At 50.6% G+C, this 16,568-nt stretch overlaps 1 protein-coding gene across 1 annotated transcript; it reads left to right on the top strand.

The window, feature by feature from the left end:
• The first annotated feature begins 13,561 nt into the window (after positions 1 to 13,561).
• Positions 13,562 to 14,113, top strand: LOC139700557 (uncharacterized). The gene has a single exon (XM_071599086.1). It carries the CDS (start codon positions 13,562 to 13,564, stop codon positions 14,111 to 14,113), a length of 552 nt encoding a protein of 183 aa, XP_071455187.1.
• The last annotated feature ends 2,455 nt before the right edge of the window (positions 14,114 to 16,568 follow it).

Genomic DNA, 16,568 nt, shown 5'->3' with positions numbered 1-16,568 from the left:
GAACGTCATCTTGCACACACGGAAGGTCCCTAACGATCTGCCCTCAGTCGGACAGTGTTTATCCCGAATGTGCGAAACCCAGAACATCCGGGCGATTACCGACCAATTTCCATTGCGTCGGTAATCCTGAGGCACCACCATAAGATCTTGGCGCGCAGGCTGACGAACACCTGCCTGGGAGACGTGAGACAAAGAGCCTTCGGGCCCCAAGATGGAGTCTCCAAAAATACGGCCATCTTCCCTAGTCTCCTACAAGACGCACGAGTACGGCGGCGGCAAATACACCTGGCCATACTAGATATGGCCAAGGCCTTTGACACGGTTAGACATCCCGCCGTGAGGTCCGCCGCTGGTGAAGTTGCACTAACCGCGGGCATACCAGCTGAACACCTTGTCGGGTTATACTCCTCTGCAATTCGAACCAGGCTCAGCTGGCACGGCGAAGATCGGGAAATCACTGTACGGAGGGGGGTTAGACAGGGGGATCCTCTAAGTCCCTTCTTATTTAACTGGGTCATGGATCGAACGCTCCGCGCTGTACCGAACGAGGTTGAATATCGTCTCGGTGGTGAGGGCGTAAATGCAATTGCCTTCGCGGACGATATAATCCTCGTCTCGGAGACCAGAGCGGGAATGCGACGGGCCATGGCCAGTTTTGAGAGGTAAGCACAAGTGCAAGGTCTACCTCTGTCACCATCTAAGAGCAGAACCTTCTCCAGGTACCGGACGGAAAGGGGAAAAGGCTGAAGGTTGTCACGGACCAACCCTTCAGCCTGCTCTCCGGGGAACCGATTCGCACGCTATCTGCCATTGGGGGTGGAAGTACCTGGGAATAAGGTTAGACGGCACAGGTTGCAAAGATGTCAGGTCAGCGCTCGCTCAAGGAATTGATCGAGTGAGTAAGGCTCCGCTGAAGCCGCAACAGCGGCTACAGTTGCTCAGGGGGTTTAACCTGCCGAGGATGTTCCACACCCTCGTGATGGGTAAAGTAACCCGTACAAGGATGGCCTAGATGGATCGGCAGCTCAGAGCTGCAGCTCGCCGATGGTTGCACCTGCCTCATGACGTGAATGTGGGCTACTTCCACGCGTCCATTCGGGACGGGGGTTTGGGTATTCCAAACCTTGAAGCCATGGTGCCCACCTGGAAGGTGGACCGCCTTGGCCGTCTCCAGCACAGCTCGAGTCGAGTTGCCCAGGTGGCGCATGGGTCGCCCGCGATCCAGCGCCAAATCTCCTGGGCCACTAAGACCCTAGACCACCTTGGGGTCCCAGCTCACTCGAGGGAGGCGACGAGGTTTTTTAGTGGAATTCTGCATAGATCAGTACACGGTGGGGACCTCCGCGAGTGTCAGCGTACGGAACTCTCCACCAAATGGGTGGCACGCCCGGGAGGTATCCCCGGGCGGGACTACTGCCACTTCCACCAAGAGCGCGTCAATGCGTTGCCGAACCGGATGCGGACCGCGAGGGGACGGCGGGAGGGTGGTCTAGACATTTTATGTCGCGCTGGTTGTAACATCCGAGAATAAGCGGGTCACGTGATCCAGGGTTGCTAACGGACACATGGCCTACGCATCCGAAGGCACGATGGCGCATGCGACTTCCCTGCGGAAAACCTGAAGGGGAAAGGGTTCATGGTGGAGCGGGAGCGGATTTACCCTTTGAACGCGGGCCCCCGTAAGCCGGACTTAATCTGTGCCAAGAATGGGAAAGTGATCGTGATCGACGTGCAATGCGTCTCGAACAACCTACCTTTGGACGAGTCACATCGGAAAAAGGTAGAGTATTATGGGAAAAACGAGACCTTGATTTCCCACATATCTGACCGGTGGAGTGTGGCCCGGTAAGATGTGAGCGTAACGTCTTGCACGGTGTCGTGGAGGGGAGTCTGGTCGGGGCGATCGGCGGTGGAGCTCAGCGCGCTGGGCCTGTCTAAGAGAACCCTGGCCAGGCTGACGACACGCGTCTTACTCGGCGCGTGGATTTGTTTTTGGGGTTGGCCGCGAATGACCGCGACCCGCAAATCGCGTGATGTGAGGATGGGGATTGGTTGATGGCTTTGGCAAGGCTAAGTGATGAGGCCCGCTCAGGGGGAACAACTCCTGAAAATAAGCTCGGGGTATGCGCACCCATTTTCTTGCGGAGCTAATCTGATAGCCAAATGCCTCGTCATCAAATTAGTGACGCGAATGAATGGATTAACGAGACTCCCACTGTCCCTATCTACTATCTAGCGAAACCACAGTTAAGGGAACTGGCTTGGAAGAATCAGCGGTGAAAGAAGGAATAAACGACGGGAGTAACTATGACTCGCGGCAGAACACCTACGCCAGGGTCCGAGGTTCTCCCGGTACTGACCAAGCTGCGTTTACCCTTAGAGTTAGGCGTTCACCTACCCAATCCCACGTAGGTGGGCAAAGGGCGGAAGCGCTTAGCAAATGACGTGTGGTAGGGTTGCGCTACCGCGCACCCAGCGGAAACTCATCCAACGCTGCGAGAGAAACCTTGCTAATATGAGTTCTGTGGGAGAGAAAGGTTCCAAGCGGAACGGCTAGCCGTTCCGTCTCTGCTGGGTTCGGCCTCATAGGGGTTGGGTTCGCCTCATAGATAGGTATTAGGGTTTCTTGTTACACCATATCAGCGAGAGCACGAGTCCTTAAATGAGGGGGGGAGCACTCTGTGGGGAGGGTGCCTAACCCCCGCACGAGCCGTTGTCCGACGGTTGAGGTGTCGGTTCCTCGCCCACATTGAGCTAGTAAGCCTTGTGTGCCTGCTCACTGGGCGATACAGTGAAAATCGAGCATAGTGCGACGGTACGAACTACCGAGCACCCCAGCCGGGGAGTGTGGTTCACTCTACACTTTGACTCTGACGATTGTCCGGGGGTTAGTTCATTCCGAGTTCTCTCCTTGTAAGCCGTTAGGCCGGTTCCTCGGAAGAATGGAATCCCACCCGATGCGATCCGAGGACACCGCCAGGTTGGGGGTTTGACAGGTGCGGTACATCTGTCAAAGGATAACACAGGTGTCCTAAGGCAAGCTCAGCGATGACAGAAACCTCGCGTGGAGCAAAAGGGCAAATGCCGTTCCGTCTCTGTTGGGGTCGGTCTCATAGGGGTTGGGTTCGCCTTATAGATAGGTATTAGGGTTTCTTGTTACTCCATATCAGTGAGAGCACGAGTCCTTGAATGAGGGGGGGGCACTCTGTGGGGAGGGTGCCTAACCACCGCACGAGCCGTTGTCCGACGTTTGAGGTGTCGGTTCCTCGCCCACATCGAGCTGTAGCGGCCATGTTTTGGGCTTGAAACTAGTATCCGAGTCGAGTCAATAGTAAGCCTTGTGTGCCTGCTCACTGGGCGATACAGTGAAAATCGAGCATAGTGCGACGGTACGAACTACCGAGCACCCCAGCCGGGGAGTGTGGTTCACTCTACACTTTGACTCTGACGATTGTCCGGGGGTTAGTTCATTCCGAGTTCTCTCCTTGTAAGCCGTTAGGCCGGTTCCTCAGAAGAATGGCGGAAAGCGGACCGTCGTGTCGTCGTGGAACCCCATGGGGGCCTGCGGCCCAGCGGGTGTTGACGCAATATGATTTCTGCCCAGTGCTCTGAATGTCAAATTGAAGAAGTTCAAGCAAGCGCGGGTAAACGGCGGGAGTAACTATGACTCTCTTAAGCCCAAGAGAGACTCTCTTAGGTCTAAGCCGAGGGGGAGTATCCCCCGACGTGACAAACCAAGTGCGTAATACCCTGGCACCTCCTCGTGGTGAGGGTCGGGCAACGTCTAACCCCACCGGACTGTGAAGCGAGGTGGGGAGACGGCGGCAAAGTCCAGCGGCGCCAAAAACCCTCAGGGGGTTGCCAGCCCCTTCAGGGTAATCACGTGGGTATGCTAAACAATAAAGTTGATACTGTCGTCCCTCGTCCGGTCTCGGATGTCGGACAAACGCGCTCTCGCGAGAGGCGGGGGGACCTTGTGATGATACAACCGGAAGAGAAGCCCACTGAACCATCAGACGACCAGCGCCAAGAGCATGTTTGTGAAACTTGCAGGCGGTCTTTCACTACGAAAACCGGACTTGGTGTCCACATCCGTAGAGCACATCCTGATGTTGCGGATGAAAAGATTTCGGTTGTCAGGAAGAAGCCTCGGTGGGAGGAGGAGGAGTTACGTCTGCTTGCTAATGCAGAATTGAGGGGTATCAGCGAAGGGGTGCGTTTTATCAACAAGTACCTCCAGGGGGAATTCCCAGAGTGGACCCTGGAGAGGATAAAGTCTAAACGACGGACTCCAGGATACCGGGGGATTATTAATGCGTTGATGAACGCTCGCCCGGAGGTACTGCCTCAGACTCCTACTCCGCTGACCACGACACGAGAGTCGTTACCCAATTCAGCCAAGGGTAACTGCTAGCTAGAGGAGTGGCTGAGGAATTCAATCCCGAAGCTCTCCGAGGATAGCAAGCACAAGAGTGCACTAATGGCGAAGATCTGCCAAAAGGCAGTAGTAGTAGTTTTAGGGGTTTGTAGGGTGCGTCGACAGCTATGGTCATTTTGCACCACTGTAATAACGTAAAATTTATGTTCCTTTTAAACTAGGAATAAGTAAACAAATAAATACGAATAAATATATAAATAAATAAATTAAACAAAAAAAAAAGGAAAATGCTAAAATCAAAAGCATTAAAATTATGAGCTCCAGAGCTAAAGCTGCCCCATTAAACCAGTATACCTTAAAACACTTAGGACTCGGTTTATAGACCCAGAGTCATCCCCTAAAATATTTTTTAAGTCTCCCCTTATCTTCAACATGTCTCTGGCCCTTTGGTATGTTAAACATTCCGTCAGGATATGTTTTATCGTCAGGGGTTGGAAACACTCATTGCAGCGGGGCTGTTCTTTTACCTCCGCAAAGAGGTACGAATGAGTGAGGGCAGAGTGTCCTATTCTTAGGCGCGTAATCATGACCTCTTCCCTCCGAATTTTCTGGATGGATGAGGACCATGGTGAAACGACCGGTTTTATTGCCCTGAGTTTATTATTTTGCAGAGACTGCCAAGTCTCCTTCCACTGATGCAGGACCGAGTTCCGCAAGGCAGCCTTTACGTCCTCCATTGGAACCAAGGTGGAGTCGGTCTCGGGTTGTCGAAGGGCATCCTTCGCTGCCTGGTCAGCTTTTTCGTTACCTCTTATGCCGACGTGACCAGGAGTCCATATAAAGGAGACCCTGTTCCCCTTTCTCTGAAGGGACAACAGGGTATAATGGATCTCCTGGACTATCGGGTGCACAGGTGCGAAGACCGATATACATTTTAGGGCGCTCAACGAGTCGGTGCAGATGAGGAAAGAGCCATTGCTTTCTTTTATTTCTCCTAGGGCCGTCCTTATGGCTGACAGCTCGGCTGTGAAAATGCTGCATGAAGTGTGCAGTTTTTTCCTCACGACTCCATGGTAGTGGGACACGACCGCATAGGCACATGCAGATTCTGACTTTGACCCGTCGGTGTAGACTGGGACAAAGACAAGAAAGTGATCCGAGGACGGCACTGAAGAGCTGCTGGTATTCGGAATCGGTCGTTTTGGCTTTGCGGCGTGCACTGGCAATGAGTTTAATATCCGGCATTGGTGTTAACCAAGGCGGATACTTAGCATAGGAGACGGGGCATATTTGAGGAAATGTAAAATTTACCTCATTAATAAAATCATTAAAACGAACGGCAAAGGGCCTAGTTGCCCTTCTCCGCCTGTTAAATAAGTCTAAAAACCGTTGGTTAAAAACTATGTTTAAACAAGGGTGGATTGTCTCTGATAAAATTTTACAGGCATAGTTGCCCATTAAAATCATCCTGCGGGTTTCCAACGGAGGCTCCCCTGCGTCGACAAGTAAGCTTGGGACTGGGCTTGTTCTAAATGCCCCGGGTGCCAACCGTATCCCAGCATTGTGGACACATGTGAGAGGTCTCAAGTAAGACTCTCGTCCTGAGGAATACACTATGGAACCATAGTCCAGTTTGGATCGCACCAAGCCTCTGTACAATAAAAGCATGGTGGTGCGGTCTGCTCCCCAAGTGGAGTGAGTTAAAAACTTTAAAACCGTGAGGGTTTGGCGACACCTCTCACGTAACACGCGGATATGCTCCCGCCAATTCAGCTTTTGGTCCATGATCATGCCGAGAAAGCGGACGGACTCCACAAATGGAAGAATCCTACCCAACAGGGTTAGGGTCGGGGTAACGTGGTAACCGCGAAGACGGTGAAAGTGCACGCATTTCGTTGTAGTTTTAGGGGTTTGTAGGGTGCGTCGACAGCTATGGTCATTTTGCACCACTGTCATTACGTAAAACTTATGTTCCTTTTAACTAGGAATAAGTAAACAAATAAATACGAATAAATATATAAATAAATAAATTAAACAAAAAAAAAAAAAAAAAGGAAAATGCTAAAATCAAAAGCATTAAAATTATGAGCTCCAAAGCTAAAGCTGCTCCATTAAACCAGTATACCTTAAAAAACTTAAGACTCGGTTTATAGACCCAGAGTCATCCCCTAAAATATTTCTTAAGTCTCCCCTTATCTTCAACATGTCTCTGGCCCTTTGGTATGTTGTACATTCCGTCAGGATATGTTTTATCGTCAGGGGTTGGAGGCACTCATTGCAGCGGGGCTGTTCTTTTACCTCCGCAAAGAGGTACGAATGAGTGAGGGCAGAGTGTCCTATTCTCATGCGCGTAATCATGACCTCTTCCCTCCGAATGTTCCGGATGGAAGAGGACCATGGGGAAACGACCGGTTTTATTGCCCTGAGTTTATTATTTTGCAGAGACTGCCAAGTCTCCTTCCACTGATGCAGGACCGAGTTCCGCAAGGCGGCCTTCACGTCCTCCATTGGAACCAAGGTGGAGTCGGTCTCCGGTTGTCGAAGGGCATCCTTCGCTGCCTGGTCAGCTTTTTCGTTACCTCTTATGCCGACGTGACCAGGAGTCCATATAAAGGAGACCCTGTTCCCCTTTCTCTGAAGGGACAAGAGGGTATAATGGATCTCCTGGACTATCGGGTGCACAGGTGCAAAGACCGATAAAGATTTTAGGGCGCTCAACGAGTCTGTGCAGATGAGGAAAGAGCCATTGCTTTCTTTTATTTCTCCTAGGGCCGTCCTTATGGCTGACAGCTCGGCTGTGAAAATGCTGCATGAAGTGTGCAGTTTTTTCCTCACGACTCCATGGTAGTGGGACACGACCGCATAGGCACATGCAGATTCTGACTTTGACCCGTCGGTGTAGACTGGGACAAAGTCAGAAAGTGAGCTGAGGACGGCACTGAAGAGCTGCTGGTATTCGGAATCGGTCGTTTTGGCTTTGCGGCGTGCACAGGCAATGAGTTTAATATCCGGCATTGGTGTTAACCAAGGCGGATACTTAGCATAGGAGACGGGGCATATTTGAGGAAATGTAAAATTTACCTCATTAATAAAATCATTAAAACGAACGGCAAAGGGCCTAGTTGCCCTTCTCCGCCTGTTAAATAAGTCTAAAAACAGTTGGTTAAAAACTATGTTAAAACAAGGGTGGATTGTATCCGATAGAATTTTACAGGCATAGTTGCCCATTAAAATCATCCTGCGGGTTTCCAATGGAGGCTCCCCTGCGTCTGCAAGTAAGCTTGGGACTGGGCTTGTTCTAAATGCCCCGGTGGCCAAGAGTATCCCAGCATTGTGGACACATGTGAGTGGTCTCAAGTAAGACTCTCGTCCTGAGGAATACACTATGGAACCATAGTCCAGTTTGGATCGCACCAAGCCTCTGTACAATAAAAGCATGGTGGTGCGGTCTGCTCCCCAAGCGGAGTGAGTTAAAAACTTTAAAACGTTGAGGGTTTGGCGACACCTCTCGCGTAACACGCGGATATGCTCCCGCCAGTTCAGCTTTTGGTCCAGGATCATGCCGAGAAAGCGGACGGACTCCACAAATGGGAGAAGCCTACCCAACAGGGTTAGGGTCGGGGTAACGTGGTAACCGCGAACACGGTGAAAGTGCACGCATTTCGTTTTCTCCATGGAGAAACGAAATCCGTTCTTTCGCGACCACTCTCCCAGTTTGTTTAGAGTCACCTGGGCTTGCCTGGAAGCGTTTGGCAGTCGTGTCGACCGGCAAAATATGGCTAAGTCGTCCACATAGAGCGATACCATCACCGGGGCATTGATGCATTCCACCACGTCGTTGATGGCGATGGCAAATAACGTCACGCTCAGTACTGAACCCTGGGGTACCCCGTTCTCCTGTGTAAAAGATCGGGATAAGTGCTTCCCAGTCCTTACTTTAAAAAGGCGGTTAGTTAAAAAATTTCTGATAAATAGGGCCATGTTGCCTCTAAATCCCCACTTGTGGAGCGTGTTGAGGATTCTCCATCGCCACACACTATCATAGGCCTTCTCCAGGTCGAAAACGACTGCTATGACGTGTTGACGGTGGAGAAAGGCTTCCTGGATGAAGTTCTCAGTGCGCACCAGATGGTCTGTCGTGGACCTGCCACGCCGAAAGCCGCACTGAGCGTCGGAGAGCAGGTGTCGACTCTCCAAGCACCACATGAGACGTCGGTTTACCATCCGTTCCATCACCTTGCACAGGCAGCTGGTGAGAGATATGGGACGGTAGTTGTTCGGGTCATTTTTGTCCTTGCCCTGTTTTGGGATTGGTATCACGATGGACTCTCGGCAGGCATTTGGAAAACTGCCCTCGTTCCAAAGTTGGTTGAGGGTATTTAGGACCTCCCCAATCGCAGTTTCCGGAATGTTCCGGAGAAATGCATTGTGGATTTCGTCCGCCCCTGGCGAGGTGTAATGGGAGTCTTCGATGGCGGATTTAAGCTCCCAGGACGTGAAAGGCTCATTGTAATATTCACTTGTAGGACCTGCACCAAAATTGAGAGGGACTCTCTCGCATCGCCTCTTCAGGTTCGCAAAGTCCGCGGCATAGCCCTCGTCACTGCTATTGGCCGCGAACTGACTGGCAAATATGTTGCTTATTTCGGCAGGTGAATTAACCACCCGGCCAGCAACAAGCAATGGCGAGATGACAAATGAGCCCTTGGACCCGGAGATTTTCTTGACTTTGTCCCATACCTGACCAAGCGGCGTGCGATGGTTGATGGTAGAGACGTATTCTATCCAGGAAGCCCTCTTGGCCTCCTTCACGGCCCTTCGAGCTCGCGCTCTCAGGCGGCGGTACGATGCCAGATTAGTTGCCGTGGGATATTTTCTAAAAATATTTAATGCTTTTTTCCTCGCCCGAATCGCCCGGTCGCATTCCCCGTTCCACCAAGGGACAGGAGCTCGATTAATGTTCCCGGACGTACGAGGGATACTTTTGGTAGCTGCCGCCAACAGCGTTGAACTTAGTTTATCGACGTTGTGCAACGCGTCGAAACTTGCGTCGTGTTTATATGTAAACGTACGCTTGAAAAGTGGCCAGTCCGCACGGTTAATACGCCACTTTTCCGGCGGTTTTGAAATGGTGGGCGAAGAGTCTTCTTTAACGAGTAGAAGAGGAAAATGGTCACTCCCACAGAGATCGTTGTGGGTGGACATTTTCAGCTTTGGGGCTAGACTTCTCGAGCATAGACAAAGATCTATTGCTGAGAATTCCCCATTGAAGCTGTTAAACCGGGTTTTTTCGCCGCTATTTAATAAAAACAGGTTAAAATCCTCAATAAAGTTGGATAAAATTCGACCTCTCCTATTGCTTTGGGTTTCTGGCCCTCCCCAGAGAGGATCATGGGCATTAAAATCTCCCATCAAAATGAACGGCTGAGGAAGCTGGTGGACAAGGGCTTCAAGGTTCAGGCGGGTCACCGGTGCACCCTCTGGCAGATACACGTTGCATAACGTCATCCTCTCAGGGGTGTGCACCGTGACAGCGACGGCCTGGAATGGGGAGTTCAGTTGGACTCGCGAGGTGTAAAGGGCCTCACGGGCCGCAACTGCTACTCCCCCTTGGGCTCGTTGGCCACTTAGGTCATCCGTTCTAAAAACAGTGAACCCCTTCAGAATACCCTTATCTTCAGCCTTAAAATGGGTCTCTTGGAGACAAATACAAGAGGGTTTAAAATCTTGGATTAAAATGGCCAGCTCCTCCTTGTGCCGATAAAAGCCATTGCAGTTCCACTGCAGAATGGAACACATTTAAAGTGTTAAATTAAAATGAATAAATAAATAAATAAATATATAAATAAATAAGATGACTAAAAAGGGAGATGACCAACTCTATTGAGGTTATCGCTTGAAGCGATGTTTCCTCTTCCACTCGTTTGCGAAGACCTCAGTATCAGAGATACTCTGGTCCTCTTCAATTACCTCCGGCTTCTTTGGCTTCACTGGAGGCGGCGGGGAAGGTGTATTCTCACGCCCTTTTGGCGTGTTCCCCTTGGTGGTTTTTTGTGGGCTCTTCTTTGAAGGGCCCACAGGAGTAGGTGGCTCCTTGTCCACCTTACTCTTTCCATCCTTCACCCTTTTTGGTTTAGGCACTTGCGTGGTTTCTATTGGGGATTCTTTCGGGATCTCTGTCTGCGTGGCGATGGTACACTTTACACATGGCGTGGTTGCAACGGAAGCAAAGGACCGGGAGAAAGTTGGAGCGATTAGCGCCCTGTATTTTCTCCTCGCTTCCGCATATGGGATTTTTTCCAGTGTTTTTATCTCCATGACTTTCCTCTCTTCTTTCATCTTCGGGCAATCACGAGAGTACACTGGGTGTGTACCCTCGCAATTCACACAAAGAGGTTCCGAAGAGCACTCTTTATCCTCGTGCGCGTCTTTGCCACAGCGCGGGCAGGTGGCCTTGCCCTCGCAGCGCGACGCGACATGGCCGAACCGTTGGCATTTGAAACAACGCACGGGATTCGGGATGAATGGCCTCACTGGTACCGATTCATAGCCCACAAACACCTTGTCGGGTAGTCTATCGCGCGCAAACGTCAAGATCACGGAGGTGCTGTTCACGTTTTCTCCGTTGCGCCTCGTGGTGAGTCGACGACAATCAGTCACTCCCTGAGAGAACATTTCTCTCTTGATTTCTTCGATGTCCACGTATAGGAGGTCGTAGTGACTGATGACTCCCCGACAGGTGTTAAGAGTGCGGTGCACCTCCACCTTAATCGGAATGTCATGGAGCATTCCCAAAGCAAGCAGTTTTTCGCTCTGTGTGTCGATCAGGGTCTCTATAAGTAGTGTACCATCCCTGAGCTTCTTCACGCTCTTTGGGTCCCCAGGCACAATCTGTGATAACACTCTGCGAATTAAGAAGGGAGAAACCTTTTTCAAGGTTTCACCTTCCTTTATGCACGACATAATTAAATAGCGCTTACATGCGCCGATACACTTTTCTCCCCCGCCGGTGTCCGGACGGGATCTTTTTAGTGGTGGAAAGGGTTTTTCCTCCATAATAATAAATGATTCGTCCCTCGGCCTCCCCACCCGCCACGGAGCCACACATTTGGGACGCCACTCCGCCAAACCGGAGCGGTCGCCAGGGCTAACTCGAGGGATATAGCGCTTCTGGAGTGGTTGTCTGTTTCGGGGTGGATCTTCGGTGCAAGGGCCCACCAAAACCCTTACATCTCCGACCTCCCTACGCAGACCCCCACAACCTTGGCACTCGCCACCGGAGCGAAAACGCGACGGAAGCCGATTGACCGGGAGTGGCTAGCTCCCGGCCTCCCGTTTACACGAAATCCGGGGCCGAAGAGGGGTATCACTCCCCGGTCCATACAGGGCATCCGACACCCTGCTGGGAACCAGAAAGCTCACCCTCCAGGATCCCCTTCTCTCCCTTACGGGTCCCCAGGCACGGCAAACACCTGGGCGGATCGCAGGCCAGATGGTATGGCCGCTCACAGACAGTGGATCCACAGCACTGTCCGGACGCATCCCTTGCTGGCTTGGGGTTTGATTTCGGGGTTTTCTCCCCGCCCTTTTAGTCGCCTCTTACGACAAGCAGGGATACTGCGGGAGTATTCTCTATCCCCCTACCCGCGGGGGGGGAGAAAAAGATTTGCATACGCTAGGAGCTCCGATATGTTTCAACATTGTCCGCGAAGACTAGCTAGACTGGTTGTTTCCGATCGATTGGACTCTTTATGGCAAGGAGGTGACGAGGACGAGAAACCGCCCGCCCACGCGGTGCGGAGCCTTTACGAGGGACTCTGGGGTAAAGCTGCAGAGGACCACTTGGGCCTTGATGATTCCATGGTGAAATCGATCAACAATAATTTTTTTTTTGATTATTTGTGCCCCAAGGAGGTGAGGATACGACTGAGGGCAACCCGTCCAGGGACCGCAGCTGGCTTGGACGGGATAACGAAACACCATCTGGTGAACTTCCCGGGGATTGCAAAGGTATTGGCGAAGCTCTTTAACTTACTGTTAGGCACAGGATTCTTTCCAAGAGAGTGGAAAAAGAACAGGACCACCCTCCTTCCGAAGGATGGGTGCGATACGAGAAAACCAGAGAATTGGCGACCGATTACAATATCTTCCCTCGTCTCGAGATTGTACTCGGCCCTCATAGCCGAAAGGCTTGGAAGGTCGGTGACTCTCTCCGCGAGGCAGAAGGGCTTTGTATCGGAAAACGGCTGCTTTAGCGATTTGTTCCTCTTAAGCGAGTTAACGAAGCAAGCCAAGGTCAACGGCGGATCCACGGTAGCTCTGTTGGACGTCTACAAGGCGTTCGACTCGGTGCCGCACTCTGCGATCCTAAAGGCGTTACGCAAGAAGGGGGTGCACCCACACGTACAGCGACTCGTCGCGGAAATGTACACAGGGTCTTCCACGGAGATAGGGGGTTTCGGGAGGGGTATCCAGCTGGACATCCGCAGGGGTGTCAAGCAAGGAGACCCCCTTTCGCCGCTCCTGTTCAATGTGGTTCTAGACCCTCACCTCGATAGGTTGGAGAAATCCAGCCTGGGAGCAGTAGTTCCATCTGGGAAACTTCCCGTACTCGCTTTTGCCGACGACCTGACCCTGATAGGTCAAAACGCGAACGAATGCCAACGGTTGATAGATGCCGTAGTTGAGTACCTCGATGCCCTAGGCATGAGACTCAATGCGAGCAAATGTACCTGTTTCTCGATCCGCAAGCTCAGGAGAACCTACGCCATTGAGGACCCGATGCTAATGATTGGGGACTCATTCGTCCCTGTAACCGACGCAGAAAAATCGGTCACATATTTGGGAATGCCGGTAAGTCCGTGGTACGGAATGGACTACCGAGCCACTGCTAAGTGTCTGGAAAGCAGGGTAGAAAGAGCAGGGAGCCTCGCATTGAAGCCTAGCGAGAAACTACACCTAATACGCTCATTTATTATTCCCAAATTCCTTTACTGACTGAGTGCGGGAGGACCTTCGGTCTCAGCCCTGGAAAGGTTAGACCTTAGTCTGCGTAACGTATATCGCAAGATTTACCACTTACCCAATTCCACCGTCGTTAGCGTGTTCCACGCGCGACGGAGGGACGGTGGGCTAGGTATGCCTCGGTTGCGTTACGCAATCCCGATCTCAAGCATTAGGTCGATGCTTCGTCTGAAGGAAAGTGAAGACCATCTGACTCGGTCCATAATAGCTGCAAGCAGGATCGATGACCGCATAAGGGACCTGGCCCGCGGTCTGAGAATAAGAGCCCCCGAAGGCTTGGGAGAGATAGAGAAAATTAAAAAGACTCTCTGCCAAAGGGAAATTAAGGAATGGTCCTCGAGGAAGTCGCAGGGTGTGGGCATCTCATACTTTGAGGATGACCCCAACGCCAATTGTTGGCTCACGGAGGGCGGGATCCTCCTCCCCTCGCGGGAGATTGAGACGATCAAACTCCGGACGAACACCGTAGCCACGCGTGAGGCCCTGAAGCGGGGTCGCCAGAATCAGGGGCGTGAGCCCTTGTGCCGTAGGTGTGGAGCCCGAGTCGAGACGATCGGGCACATCTTAGGCCAGTTCGTCGCCGTGAAAGGTCTCCGCATTCGGCGACACGAGGCAATCGTGAGGAGCCTTGAGGACCACTTCCTGAAGATCCCTGAAGCAAAAGTCGCGAGAGAGCAGAGGTTTCCGGGGGCACGGAAGGGGAGTACCTGATGCCTGATTTGGTGGTGGCGTTGAAAGACGTGGTCTACGTTATCGACGCCACCGTCAGTTTCGAGGCGGAAGGGTCCCTGGAAGCCGCCCACTCCGAGAAACTTGAAAAGTACGAGCGACTGATACCCCAAGCCAAAACAATGTTCGAGGCAACGGTAGGCAGTGTTGCCAATAGTAGTGGGGGCCCGGGGAGCCCTTCCCAAGGAAACGAAGGCTCACCTAAAAGAGCTCGGCTAGGCGACGAAAGCGTATTTGCGAGCACTATCAGTGGATACGCTCAAGTCGAGCTTGACTATGCTTGCATGCTTTATGGACTTAGATAGTGCTTGAACCAGTGACGAGACAACCATTCCTGCCACAGTCTCTGAAGTGGCAAAAATACGAAAGTATTGTTGTAAATATGTAAAGTAGCTCCAAGCTTGTTACTGTAAATAATGTGAAACGTTTATTAATTGTTAAGTTTACCTGTTTAGAATTTATTATAATCTAGTCATAGTGTTAATGTGAGTACAAACAATAACCAAAAAAAGTGAGTAATTATTTCAGGTGGTGTGCCGTTTATACGGAAAGAAACCACAAGGGTCCCTACGACAGAAAAAAGGGGGGAGCCCAAGATGTGAGGGTGCCGCAGCCAGCCCACGCATCACCAATTCGCGGTTCTACCGCGGTCTCGACGATCACTGCGGAGGTTTGTACTCTAGCAAGGCGAATCACCCCAAAGATGGTCATTGGTAGGGTGGTCCGGAGGAACTGGGTGGGGAAGGACAATCCAACGCCCCCCGCTGAGCCAACCGACCCAACCCGAGATAAGGACGTCTAGAGAGTGGATCAAAGATAATCGAGAGGAATCAACAGATCGAAATAAAAAGTCCACGGGGGACTTAAAAATCCCGGAAATGAGGATGGGGAAGTAATTTCCCTCCTTAGTCGTCAGCCAAATGCCTCGTCATCCAATTAATGACGCGCATGAATGGATTAACGAGATTCCCACTGTCCCTATCTACTCGCCAATGCCATAAATTAAATATATAAATGGACAATAAATCTAGGGAAAATAAATAGCGATCACAGAATCATCACCTACAGCTTATGGAAGAACAAAACAAAGTATTCTAAAGGCGAATCGTTATACAACCTGGGAAGTGTAAATTGGAACAAATTTAACGTCAAGCTAAAAGAGGCCCTCTGGAGTGTGGAAAAAATCTTATGGGAACCTACCTGCGAAAACGTAGACAAAAGAGTTGATGCATTCACAGCTGCAATCAAGAAAACAATGGATCAAGTTATCAAGAAAAGAATTCCGAGACCATCCCATTGCCCATGGTGGAACGATAAACTCCACAAAATGAAGAAGAAAACCCAACAACTGTTAAAAACCTACCAGAACAGTAGACATGAAGATCGGGAATGGCATAAAAATGCCTACAAACAACACCTTAGAAGATATAAACACTCAATAAAGTACGCAAAAGAAAAAAGCTGGGAAAAGTTCTCCTCAGAAAACTTTAACAAAAATGCATGGGGGTTTACCTATAAACTCTTCTCAGGTAAACTAAGAACTCCAATAGCCCAAGGGGCCCAGTCCATCCCTGATGGAACCACTCAACTATTGCCTGAGGCAATGAAGAATACCCTAGATAACCTACTTCCAGACGACACACCGGATGACGAGCAACACTCAGTCATTCGAAACGAATACTTTCTAAATCCAGGAAATGAAACGGAAATTAAAGCGTTGGAAGGCGAAGTAAGAGAACAAATATTCCTGATTAAAAGCAACAAGGCACCCGGCCTGGACGAAGTGCATGGGAAAGTTCTCCTACAGGCAGAAGAAACAATAACCCCCATTTTGACAAGACTAATTAATGACAGTCTCTACATGAATTACTTTCCCAAGCAGTGGAAAATTGGGAAACTACACGCCATACTAAAATCAAAGGAGAAGGATCCAAGTAAACCGGGATCCTATCGTCCTATCTCGCTGTTATCGGAAGTAGGGAAGGTATTCGAGAGAATCCTGAAACTAAAACTCGAGCAAAACATTGGCATTGAAACATTAACACCAGCCCCGCAATTTGGTTTTAAGAAGGGGAAAAGCACCTCAGAAGCCATTGAACATCTAATAAATAATATACAAGAAGGTGAACAGAAATACACACTAGCCACATTCTTCGATATAAAAGGTGCATTTGACTCCGCATGGTGGCCGTCAATAATCAAGGAACTCAGACGCCTAAAGGCTCCGGATAAGATCTTAAATACACTTAGAAGTTACTTCGAGGATCGAAAAGTGATATTTAAATCCAAAAACGTCACCATCCACAAAACAGCAACCAAGGGATGCCCCCAAGGATCAGTCCTGGGTCCTCTCCTATGGAACTGTATAGTAGTAGTTTTAGGGGTTTGTAGGGTGCGTCGACAGCTATGGTCATTTTGCACCACTGTCATTACGTAA

Source organism: Hetaerina americana, unplaced genomic scaffold, assembly GCF_022747635.1.
Source record: "Hetaerina americana unplaced genomic scaffold, ioHetAmer1.1.p SCAF_1047, whole genome shotgun sequence".
Classification (NCBI taxonomy): domain Eukaryota; kingdom Metazoa; phylum Arthropoda; class Insecta; order Odonata; family Calopterygidae; genus Hetaerina; species Hetaerina americana.
Note: the sequence above shows the minus strand (reverse complement) of the source record. Positions and strands in the feature narration are given on the sequence as shown.